At 34.2% G+C, this 12,567-nt stretch overlaps 2 protein-coding genes and 1 pseudogene across 7 annotated transcripts; 2 read left to right on the forward strand and 1 right to left on the reverse strand.

Moving 5' to 3' along the window:
• LOC146942302 (mechanosensitive ion channel protein 10-like) lies at window positions 1-5,062 on the forward strand. Of its 5 annotated transcripts, none has more exons than XM_085756276.1 (7): window positions 41-265; window positions 763-2,210; window positions 2,524-2,644; window positions 2,733-3,026; window positions 3,101-3,303; window positions 3,405-3,697; window positions 3,889-3,962. In XM_085756276.1, the coding sequence occupies exons 2-6, from the start codon at window positions 778-780 to the stop codon at window positions 3,664-3,666; spliced, it is 2,313 nt and encodes a 770-aa protein (XP_085612402.1). In that variant the 5' UTR covers window positions 41-265; window positions 763-777; the 3' UTR covers window positions 3,667-3,697; window positions 3,889-3,962. The 5 variants fall into 5 exon arrangements, with proteins under 5 accessions (XP_085612400.1, XP_085612402.1, XP_085612399.1 ...); XM_085756275.1 differs by lacking the exon at window positions 41-265 and adding an exon at window positions 465-553; XM_085756274.1 differs by having other exon boundaries at window positions 1-228; window positions 3,405-5,062.
• LOC146942303 (uncharacterized) lies at window positions 4,505-5,062 on the forward strand. Its single transcript, XM_085756278.1, has one exon. It carries the CDS (start codon window positions 4,569-4,571, stop codon window positions 4,929-4,931), a length of 363 nt encoding a protein of 120 aa, XP_085612404.1. The 5' UTR covers window positions 4,505-4,568; the 3' UTR covers window positions 4,932-5,062.
• Window positions 5,063-5,451: 389 nt separating this feature from the next.
• LOC146942304 (thermospermine synthase ACL5-like) lies at window positions 5,452-12,567 on the reverse strand (annotated as a pseudogene). The gene is made up of 10 exons (XR_015032649.1): window positions 12,330-12,567; window positions 12,034-12,100; window positions 11,846-11,940; window positions 7,189-7,291; window positions 6,973-7,061; window positions 6,524-6,680; window positions 6,323-6,398; window positions 6,167-6,226; window positions 5,919-6,055; window positions 5,452-5,803 (listed from the first exon to the last, which is right to left on the reverse strand). The product of XR_015032649.1 is annotated as a thermospermine synthase ACL5-like (transcript).

Raw genomic sequence — 12,567 nt, forward strand, 5'->3', positions numbered from 1 at the left:
TCACTTTGTTTTTGTTTCAGGACGGAGGGAATATATATTTTTAATGATTATAATTTATAAGTATCCTTGACCAAAAAAAATAATTTATAACTATCCATTTTTGTTCGACAATAACTGATCTTCTTCAAAAAAAAATGTTGAATATACAAAGATGAATTCTCTCGTTCAATTTTTCTTTTTATGTGCAAGAGACATAACTTCTGCCATGGTCATACTCATCTCTTCAAGGTGTCTGGATCTCTTATCATTGAACCAACCACATGCGGTTGGTGTTTTAAGTTTGTTTATTAGTTGGTTGGAAAACAAATGATATTATATTTTATTGAAACAAGCTTTTAATAATCAAAAGGTCAAATTAGTAATACGTAAATCTTAGTAGTTAGTAGTATGTTTTTGTTTGTTTCTTTCTGGATAACTTTTTTGTCTAATTTTTAATTAAAGACAAAAAAAGTTTCTAAAAATTGAAATGTTAAAAGTTCTGCTTTTCTTCTCTAAGAATTAGGCTGTCCCCTCCGCAAACATCGCTGTTCTTGTTGACCAACCCACTTTATATGTAAGTACAGTCAAAAGGGGTCACTCACTAGATTCACACATAACTAGTTACCCCTCCACTTCATCTTTTATTTCATGCTCTATAATATTCCTCTTGTATTTATTTGTTTATTTTTTCATATCATATAGTAGTAACTAAGGTTTGATTTTGATGACCAAGTAAGTTTGTTTATTAATTTCCACAAGTTTCTATTTTTATGATATGCTTAGGATTGTGATTTGTGAATGGATAGTAATAAGCATCAAGGTGGTGGTGAAGTAAGCATGATGGAGAACAGAAGAGAAGTGGTAGTTCCTATTTCAAATGTGAGTGGAGACCATGGCCAAGATCATGATCATGAGTTGAAAGTTTTTGAATCTTCACCTCGCTACTCTACAAAGTCGCCACCTTTAAACTGTGCTTCCCCTGAAATAAGGTTCATCCCTAGCCCAAATAAACCCCCAAAATCTCCTGCTGCAAATGCAAAACTTACCACAAGAAAATCTTTTAAAAGATCAGTGTATTCTAAGCCCAAATCAAGATTTGGTGAACAACCTTATCCTATTGATGAAACCCTTTTTGAAGAGAATGTTACTTATTCAAATTTGCAAGAACATTTATCTGTTAGTTCACCTTATAGGAACGCATTTAACAAAGCATCACATTCGCCGAATAACAAGTCTGGAACGGTGAATCGGTCTGTTTCGATAACTTCTGTCGTCACTCCTAGAACACCTTTGATGGCATCTCCAGGTCCTGCTGGGGAGGATCTTGATGAAATCATTTACAGGAAAGTTGAATCCAGTATAGGCAAGCGAAAGAGACTAACAACAAAGGTCTTGATTGAATTGTTTGTTTTTGTGTGCATTGCGGGTAGCTTGTTGGCTAGTTTAACGATTGAGAAACTGAGAAGGACAGAGCTTTGGAGTTTAAGGCTTTGGAGGTATTGTATGCTTGTGATGGTAACATTTTGTGGCATGTTAGTTACCAAATGGTTCATACACATTCTTGTTTTCTTGATTGAAATGAACTTTTTGTTGAAGAAAAAGGTGCTTTATTTTGTCCATGGGTTGAAGCAATGTGTCCAGGTTTTCATTTGGATCAGTTTGGTTCTCCTCACATGGGTGCTTTTAATCAATCGTGGGGCCCATCGATCCAAACTGGCCGCAAAGATTTTGAATGATATAACATGGACTCTTGTTTCCCTTCTCATTGGAGCATTTTTGTGGGTTATAAAGACGACGTTGCTAAAGGTTTTGGCATCGAGTTTCCATGTCAAATCTTTCTTTGATCGAATTCAAGAATCAATCTTCCATCAATATGTTCTACAGACTCTCTCTGGGCCTCCACTTATGGAAGAGGCTGAGAAGATCGGTGGAACTCCAAGTATTGGCCATTTTAGTTTCAGGAGTACTACCGTTAATGGCGGCACAAAGAAAGACATTATTGATATGGCAAAGCTTCACAAGATGAAGCAAGAGAAAGTTTCCTCATGGACTATGAAGATTTTGGTAGATGCAGTGATGAATTCAAGGCTGTCCACAATCTCTAATTCACTAGATGAAAGTTTTTATGATGTAGAAAATGAACAGAATGATAAAGAAATTACTAATGAGATGGAGGCAACTGCAGCTGCCTATTACATTTTCAGGAATGTTGCTGCTTCCCCTAGCTGCCAGTAAGAATAAATGCATTATTATTACTTGTAGAGTTGTTGTTGCTTGTACGAGTTTGTTTAGATTGACTTAATTGAGGTTATCTACTAGCATAATCATTTGTGAGACTGTTTGGGAGACCTTATAGAAAATAACTTATAGCTTAAATGGAAACAATTTGACTTTATTTTATCTTCTTTTATAGATTTGGCTTATATATTGATAAATGCTTAATTAAGTTGTTTATCCAACCATGGCCTATGTGTATTTTCCCTTCTCCTTGTTTTGGTATCTGTCACTCTTGTTGCTGCTAAAAAGTTCTCTCATTATTAATAGGGACATTGATGAGAATGAACTCCGTCGTTTCATGATTAAGGAAGAAGTTCCTTTGGTATTTCCCCTATTGGCACAGTCAGAGACAGGGCTAATTACCAGAAAGTCTTTAGCAGATTGGGTGGTAAGGTCTTAAGTGTTTGTTAAAAATTTGTCAACATCATAACGAAGGATTGAAATTATCTTTGGACCATAATGTTTGTATTTTTCAGTTGAAGGTTTATCAAGAACGTAAAGCACTGGCACACGCTTTAAGCGACACTAAAACAGCTGTAAAACAATTGAACAAGCTTGTGACAGGGGTCCTAGTAGTGGTGACCATAGTAGTGTGGCTTCTTCTAATGGAGATTGCGACAACAAAAGTACTTGTATTCCTCTCATCGCAGCTAGTACTCGCGGCTTTCATGTTTGGGAACACGTGCAAGAATATATTTGAAGCCATCATTTTCGTGTTTGTAATGCATCCGTTTGATGTTGGCGATCGGTGTGTTATAGATGGTGTTGAGGTAACTTATATAGCAGCCAAATTTAATTTTGTTGTTTGAGATTCGTGTATTAATGCCTTTTAATTATCTGGCAGCTATTGGTTGAAGAGATGAATATATTAACGACAGTATTCTTGAAGCTTAATAATGAAAAGTTGTATTATCCAAACTCTGTCCTCGCCACTAAACCTATCAGCAATTATTACAGAAGCCCAAATATGGTTGACAAGGTAGAGTTCTCGGTTGATTTTACGACACCAGCAGAGAAAATTGGGGCACTGAAAGAAAAAGTAAAGAGGTAAGTCACTGAAATTTTATCCTCAATATGGAACAAGTCTTATTGCTGTAATCTTAGTATTTCTATGCATTTCTTTGTTCTAATGTCTTTTTCAAAACTAGGTATTTGGAGAGGAATCCACAATATTGGCATCCTAATTTTGGCTTGGTAGTGAAGGAGATTGAAAATGTAAATAATATTAAGATGGGTCTTTTTGTTACTCACACAATGAACTTTCAAGAGTTTGGAGAGAAGACCAAGCGGAGAAGTGAACTGGTGATGGAAGTAAAGAAAATATTTGAAGAGCTCAATATAAGATACAGCCTTCTTCCACAAGGTGTTCATCTCAGACACATGGAACCTGATGCAAGTTATCTCAAATGATTCATTCTTTCTCACTGCGATGCAACTGCATGTATGTGCTCCTTTTGTTTCTTTGGTCTGCCAAATACCATCTGTTTTTTTCTTTGGATGGTTTTATTCATGATTCATGAATCATGATTGCTGTTACCTGTGAGTGGTTCTATATATATAGTGAAAGTAAAGGCCCCAAGTAGACAATTTTAAAAATATTTTTACATGTGATTATTTAAATTATGTTTTCAGGACTGTTAAATCTTATGTACCAACCTTGAAGTTGATCCAATGTGAAATTTTGTCTCGGCATTACTTCCCTTGAATCTGGCTATTTTATGATTGGATCGGCATTACTTCGCATCTATGATACTTTGACACAGACACCGGACATGATATCAAAACATGACTCCGGTAATAATTTGAAAGAATGAAATAACTATGAGATCACATGTTCGACGTTGTGTTGGTGTCGGGTATCGGACATGCCTTCAATAGGATTAGGAAGTGCCGGTGCTATATAGCTTTTGATGTTTGTTTTTTTGAGGTTTTGTTCCTATTTTTTCCTGTCACCAAAATGAAAGGATTAAAGTATTTTTTGTTATAAATAAATATACACACATGTACCGTCAGTAACTTCCTTAATAAAACAGAGAGTCAATAACTAACATGTAAAGGTAAAATAAGCATAAGATTATGGCAAGTGTAATCTTATGAGATGATAACCCTATCTCACAAATACCAGGTGGAGAATGTTCCACGTAGGATAACCAACATATGCCACCTCACCTGAAAATCTCCAATTTGCACCTATCATAATCTTATTGTGTCCATTACCTTATCAAAGTATCAAGCACATAACTTTTCTGCAGAGTCTACACAGGTCAGGTAAGCAAGCACATCACAAGCATAACAAACAAGAGCAAAAACAAATGGCTTCTGCTTCTGTTGCAACAGCTTTGCCAGTGAGTTCTGCTACCCAAAACAAGCTGAAAAATCCATCCTCCGAATCATTTTTCAGGCCATTACCCATCGCACAACCAAAGAGGATCACACAGTCAAAATCCAAGGTTGAAATTAATGCATCTTTGAAAGAAAAGGCAGTGACAGCACTTACAGCTGCATCCTTGACAGCCTCCATGGTTATACCTGATGTGGCTCATGCAGCTGGATCTGATCTCTCGCCATCTCTCCAGAACTTTTTGCTAAGCATTTTTGCTGGTGGAGCTGTGCTAACAGCTATACTTGGAGCTGTTATTGGGGTTTCCAACTTTGATCCGGTTAAGAGAGCTTAATTAATTAAGTATGTCTTGAAAAGCTTTTATATTTTATGTCCTTTTGATTTAATGTAATGTGTTTATGCAACCGGTTGCATTATATGTTCACTACTAGTTAAAAGTAAATCCCAGCTGCTCCTTATCTTTTATTCTCTTTAGTCTTCTTATTTTTATTGCATTTGAGTTTGAACTTGGGGAGTAGGGGTGATCATCATCTTTTAATTTTAAAAGGGTGTGATAAAATTATTCGAGCTTATCTACTAGCATAGACACTTTTAACACTACTTGGAGAACTTAAGGAAACAACTTATGACATGTTCAACTTATTCATAAACACTTATATGGTAAGCGCTTATGCTATAAGATGCAAAATAAGTTGCTCATCCAAACAGGGCCTTTTCAATCTGCATAGATGGTGTGTTAATGTTTAACAAGTGGTCGGTCCTGCAATGAGTTTTCCGCACTACTTTTTTCATCCTCGGTAAGAGTATGTATTTGTCTAAAACAATTATTAACTTTGTGTCGTTCAAAAGCATACTTTTGAAAACATAGGGAATTTGAGTTACGAGGTCGGGAGAAAATCTATCATGTTACATTAATACACAGGAGCTTCCAAATTGATGAAGCAATGCTAAAGCTAGGGATTAAAATCAAATGACAAGCCTAAATAAACTCGGAATAAGCTATTCCAAACAACTTGAGTCCCTCAAGCCCTGCAAATTTGCGATACTTTTGAAGTGAAATCTAAACTCGGTGCAATACTTGAAAGATTATACTGCAAGAGTTCATCTTCAACCTACGGCTTGTAACATCAGAGATGATAAGTAACACCGTGTCCAGGAACAAATCTAGCATTTTCTTCAGTGTACACATGAGTTTCATTCTGAAGCCTGAAACAAATATGTCTTTGGTGTCAACTTCCAAAACGTTTGAGTGAGAATGTTGATATCATAGTCAGAGTTCTTCATTGAAATGCCAATTGCGAAAAAGAAATATTGTACTTACGATCGTGAAAGAGTCTTGTTCATGGTGGTAGATGAGTGGAACCAGTCACCAGTTAGATAGAGCAATTCCCCATTTATTCTTTCTTTGATTCTTGTGTCCATTTCCACAGAACCAATGAATAATGGTTGGTCTGAAGCCTGGATTTAAAGCATAATATAAATAATATAAGCACTTGTAAAAATGATTGATGACAACTAAGTTACACAACAAAAGCAATTTTATTTCATTTTTCTTCTTTTTTTGATTACCATAACCCAATCCCCAAGTATCAGCAAAAGATGGTACATGAGTTGTGTATGCTATCACATCTGCAAAGAAACATGAACAAAAAGAACAAATTTTTGAGTAAAACAATAACAAAATATCCATTGTTAAATCCAATTGCTTGAATTAAATTTAATTACATTTAAAGACTTGTTTGATTGTGTTATATATAGAGGTGAAGACCTCCTTGTGCGTCAAGAAACCTGCCGGTCCAGCCTGTACAAGATATCATTCAGTTGGTAAATTCTAACAAAAATACTTATAATATAGATAGTTCAATCAAAAATCAGAAACTTCTTTAATTTCATAAAACCTATAGTTGGGACATTGTTTTTTTTTACCTGAGTCACAAAAATGCCATTGTCATTGAGCTTGAGCTTCAGGATATTTTCATAGAACGATTTTGTATAAAGTTGATAACAAGGTCCACCTTCAACTGGGTCTGCCAAGTCTCCAACAATGATATCAAATCTCTCTTTCCTTTTATCTAATTCGTCTCTACAATGTAAAAATTAGTGTTTTTTTTATGTTCAATTTATTGACCATTAGTTTACTCAATAATGTTTAATAAGCAGAACACGGTAGTACGTTTGATTGAGTGTGGTTGGTTACGTACCCATCATCAAATTATTCAATATCATGTTATATTTTTTATATAAATTTATTTAAAAATCAAATTTTAAATGAAGTTTGCTTAGTGCAATGGTACCCAACGAAACTTCATGGTACCTAAGAATTTAAGCAAACATAAACTAAAATAACAAGAAAAAGGAAAAGGAATGATGCATACTTGGCATCATTGATGACAAGATCGAGCTTCTTGTGAGCAAAGGCCTCCCTGTTTGTAATCAAGTATTTTTTGCAGAAATCTACCACCTCCTGTTTGTTCATAGTTAATTCGAATATCAAACTATATCAATCTTAAGATCATATAATATTATTATACTAGTACTATCATAATCATTGATGAATATGGATGAAGATTAATAATGGGTTTGGTAATAACCTGGTCTATATCACACATGATGACTCTCTCTATTGACTTGTGCTTGAAGGACTCCCTAGCAGCAGACCCTTCACCTCCTCCCATTATAAACACTCTTTTGGGGCTGTCACAATAATCAGTAGAATTTTGCTCTACACCCAGCACAAATCACTCGCGCCCTGCAACCATTCCGAAAATACCCCTGCGCTAGTTAACTAGCGCAAGTGTAAAAAAGTGTAAAAAAAACGGGACTTAAATTTTACACTTGCGTGACTTAAGTCACGCCGCGTGAGTTAACTCACGCAAAAATTAACACTTACGTGAGTTAACTCACGCAGAAATTAATACTTACGTGAGTTAACTCACACAGTTATTGTTTTTCACAGTAACCATCATCTTCTTCATTTTGTTTTATTTGTTTTTCTTCATCTTCTTCCCTCATATCTTCTTCATTAACATCTTCATCACTTTCATTATGTATAATCTGCTATGATACTATTCGCTTGCACACGTAAGCTAACATAATCTCCATTCTTTAAATATTGTTGCGCATCCTCAAGATATCTAAGAGCACCACCACCTCTGGTCCCAAACAAACTCAAACAAGACTCATAATGGGCTTTTGCCTCATGATCACCACCACTTTGAGAAATTAGTTTCCTTAGCAGATTAATTGTGTTGTTCAACTCAGTATGTGCCACATCAATGTTGGTGATTTCCAAAATAATGGAATCACTTTAGAACCAAAAGTTGTAACTCTTCATGGGAATCATTCATATACATTGGAACATTATTATTTATTGATAGATAATGAACCATGACATTGATTCAAATGTATATGGTTATAACATTTGGCAAAAGGGTGCTTAATGAACCATAACATTGATTCAAGTGTTTATGATCATAACCTTTGGCAAATGGGTGCTTAATGAATCATAGCATTGATTCAAGTCAAAAGGGTGTCTTCTCTCATGTTAAGAGTCATATAATGCACTATAAATGCTTGGCATTTGAGCATTAGTTGGATACATAAGAAAAACAACACACAATTTTGGACAGAATTTTGTTGCATTAACAACATAATTCTCCCTCATTCTCTTACTCTAAATCATCCATCAATTCTCTAATGCATGAGTGAATTGCTGGAACCATAAATCTGTAAAATACTGTTAGGAGATACGCTTGGTGTGGTTGTGCAATACACGTCAAGGAACTCATAGTATCCTGAAGGGGATTCGCCGGTCATTCCTTATTGCATCCAATATACAGTTATTGGTGGGGGCGAATCGAACCTAAAGGTTAGTATGGCAACCCCATACGCTTTGAGTTTACATGCATAACAATTAAACTTTTCAGGTTTCAAGTGCAGCAGCCTCTTCCCAAACAATCAAGATATACAACAATCTTTGGAATTTATGTGCACACTTCATCGTATTCATCTTCATCATCTTCTTGATCAAGTTATTGCAGCAGACCCCCAACACAAGTTCCAACAATCTTTAGGTTCGATTTATGATTTACTTGTGATTAATGGCTGCAATTTTTGGGAGAGATGAAATCTTACATATTCATCCATGACTACGGTGAACGGTAAACAAATTCCATTTATGAATATATGTTATGGAAATTTATGGATAAATATTTCATATGTGATGTGCTTGTGTTAAGTTTACATGTGGTTGTAGATAATATATGCATGATAAATTTTGATATGTATGAAATTTATCGTTTGAAATCTGTTTGATGTTAATTTGAACATGAGATAATATGCATATAAGTGATTACCTATTATGAAATATTTGGTGTTCTAAATGCATGTGTATAGTATCTAAGTAAATATGAATATGTTAGATTTAACATATGGTGACATATATATACATGATTTAGAAATTGTTCAAGTATATGAATTTTGATGAGTATAGTAATATGTTAAGAATGTTTAAACACTATTTTATTTATGAAAGTAGTGTAGATAAATTGTCAAAATATCAAGTGGTTGCTTTAATGATATTATTTACTTTGTGTAAGAAATTATTATCATTAATATTGTGTTGATATTATATGTACATGATAATATGAAAAGTAATTATTAATTTCTTGTTTATCATGACGTTAAAATAATTTGGGTATGTTTTGAATTATTGTAAGTTGATATATGTTCACGGAAGAAAGTCATAGAAAATATTAATGATTTTGGTTCATTGTTTATTCTTCTATGTCATTGTTTATTGAAATTTAGTATTGAACATATTTAAACATAAACTTGAATTTAACACAATGAATTTATGATATATGTATTAGTTATATGATAACTAAAATCAAAATATATGTGTTATATTTAATTTTATGTAGAGTATATAACTTGCATGTTTAATCCCATCTTATGAAGTTTGGTTATGACATTCTTTATGATCAAGTTTTATTTTGCTATGTATGTTTAATGCATTCAATGTATGATATATCTTGGCTAGATATAAAAGAAATTAAAAGTTGAAGTTGGAATTGAAATGCATGTTAAATATTTTTATAGCAAAGGTGTAATGACATAAAAGTTTGTGTATTATTACAATATACTCAATTGACAAAAGTGTCATGGTTTGATGATAGTTGGTGAATACTATCAAGAGTATATAAGTTGATCCGTAGACATAGCTATGAGAATACAAAATCTATGTGAAGAATTGAATATTCAAAGTTTATAAAAATTAAAAGAAAATCTTGCAATTATTTGACGAAATGATTGACAAGGAATGATGTCTTTGGAAATGATGTTGAATACATTGAAGACATTATTAGGGATGTGGTACAAACCCAAATTTAATTGATTACCAATGGTGGAAACTCAACCCACACTTGAGTAGCATCAAGTCTTGGGTTCAATGGTGAAAGTACACTATTAGAGTAATTGAAGTACTTGACAATAGATAACATCCCAAGGGGTAAAAGTACTTGGACCATAAGAAGAAAAAGGGTAGGATGAGGTTTTCCTCTTAATGGACATATAGCATACATTTGCTGGAATGCATACTTATGGGACATTCCCGATATAGTCTACCTATGTGAGAATGAAGTTTCGCCGCTTCACGGAGTTCAAGGGTTTGACTCTTAAATTCTCATGAAAAGGGATATATGACACAAGGCCTTCTTAATGTGTCATCTTACAAGTCTCTTCATCAATGGTACCGAGATTCTATGTGTAAGTTATGCACACTTGTTCTAATGAATAGTTGGTTCAAAGCTTGCCTACCATACTATTTGGGAATGAGCGAAAACTTAACTTACTAAGTAATGGTTCAAATCGCGAGATACCATTATCTGAAGGCATGGAATTTCCGGATTTATGTGATTTAGTATTTTGAAAATGGTGGGGGATTGTTGGTGATTTCCAAAATAATGGAATCACTTTAGAACCAAAAGTTGTAACTCTTCATGGGAATCATTCATATACATTGGAACATTATTATTTATTGATAGATAATGAACCATGACATTGATTCAAATGTATATGGTTATAACATTTGGCAAAAGGGTGCTTAATGAACCATAACATTGATTCAAGTGTTTATGATCATAACCTTTGGCAAATGGGTGCTTAATGAATCATAGCATTGATTCAAGTCAAAAGGGTGTCTTCTCTCATGTTAAGAGTCATATAATGCACTATAAATGCTTGGCATTTGAGCATTAGTTGGATACATAAGAAAAACAACACACAATTTTGGACAGAATTTTGTTGCATTAACAACATAATTCTCCCTCATTCTCTTACTCTAAATCATCCATCAATTCTCTAATGCATGAGTGAATTGCTGGAACCATAAATCTGTAAAATACTGTTAGGAGATACGCTTGGTGTGGTTGTGCAATACACGTCAAGGAACTCATAGTATCCTGAAGGGGATTCGCCGGTCATTCCTTATTGCATCCAATATACAGTTATTGGTGGGGGCGAATCGAACCTAAAGGTTAGTATGGCAACCCCATACGCTTTGAGTTTACATGCATAACAATTAAACTTTTCAGGTTTCAAGTGCAACAGCCTCTTCCCAAACAATCAAGATATACAACAATCTTTGGAATTTATGTGCACACTTCATCGTATTCATCTTCATCATCTTCTTGATCAAGTTATTGCAGCAGACCCCCAACACAAGTTCCAACAATCAATAGTGTATTTAGCAATGGTAACAAGATCTGCACCATGCTTTGATTTGAGAAGAGTTAAGCAAAATGAAGATGTTAATGAAGAAGATAAAGAAGATATGAGGGAAGAAGATGAAGAAAAACAAATAAAACAAGATGAAGAAGATGATGGTTACTATATGAATATGCAAAACCTGCGTGAGTTAACTCACGTAAGTATTAATTTCTGCGTGAGTTAACTCACGTAAGTGTTAATTTTTGCGTGAGTTAACTCACACGGTGTGACTTAAGTCACGCAAGTGTAAAATTTAAGTCCCGTTTTTTTTACACTTTTTTACACTTGCGCTAGTTAACTAGCGCAGGGGTATTTTCGGAATGGTTGCAGGGCGCGAGTGATTTGTGCTGGGTGTAGAGCAAAATTCTAATCAGTAACATATGCTTCTTTATGTTAGTCCAATACTTTAAAATGCCTAATCCAGCACGTTATATTAAATTAAATTCAATGCATCGTATATATATTTATATAGAAACTTACTTGGGGTGACATAAGAGAGGGGGATGAATCAAGCATTCGTGATAAATGAATTCGTCAATTTCAGCACTCTGCATCTTCCCATCAATCACTAGGGCCTAATGCAACATAAATAATAGTAATCATCAGTGTCACATACATGACATATTAATCTATTGTCCATAATAGAAGTACTATAGCAAATTGCATACCTTTCCAAAACGCTTTGTATCCAAAAGAGCTATCTCTTGGTAATCACTGATCCCTTTATGAAGCACACTATTGAAAAAGATGGAAAACATGATTGAGTAGATTTAATAATGATGTGAAACATAAGTCCGAATTGTGAAAATGATAGTCTACTACTGGTGTACATAAGGTTTTCTATATATGTCACTATTTGTAAATTCATTTTATATTTTATCTTTAATAAATGTGGTACTTGGATTTTTTTCAAATATAATTGACTTGTGAGTTGTGTTGTGGCTGTGGTAGTGAATTGATGAACCTGTTCAAAGCAAAAGACCATTTGAGATCATCATCGATAACTTCCTCGTACCAAGGAATATCATGGTCGTAATTATTGGTAAGGTGATGATCTATTTCATCATGGCCATACTTTGGGAACCCATTAACGTATAGTAGCTTTGGAGCCTCACCCATGTTTGGAAAATAAACAGTGAGAAGAGTTAGTAGATACAGTTATATGAGATGAGATGAGATGAGATGAGATTTGCATGTAAATT

This window comes from Medicago sativa, chromosome 3, assembly GCF_051527215.1.
Source record: "Medicago sativa cultivar Bolivia chromosome 3, Bolivia_mono, whole genome shotgun sequence".
NCBI classification, from domain to species: Eukaryota; Viridiplantae; Streptophyta; class Magnoliopsida; order Fabales; family Fabaceae; genus Medicago; species Medicago sativa.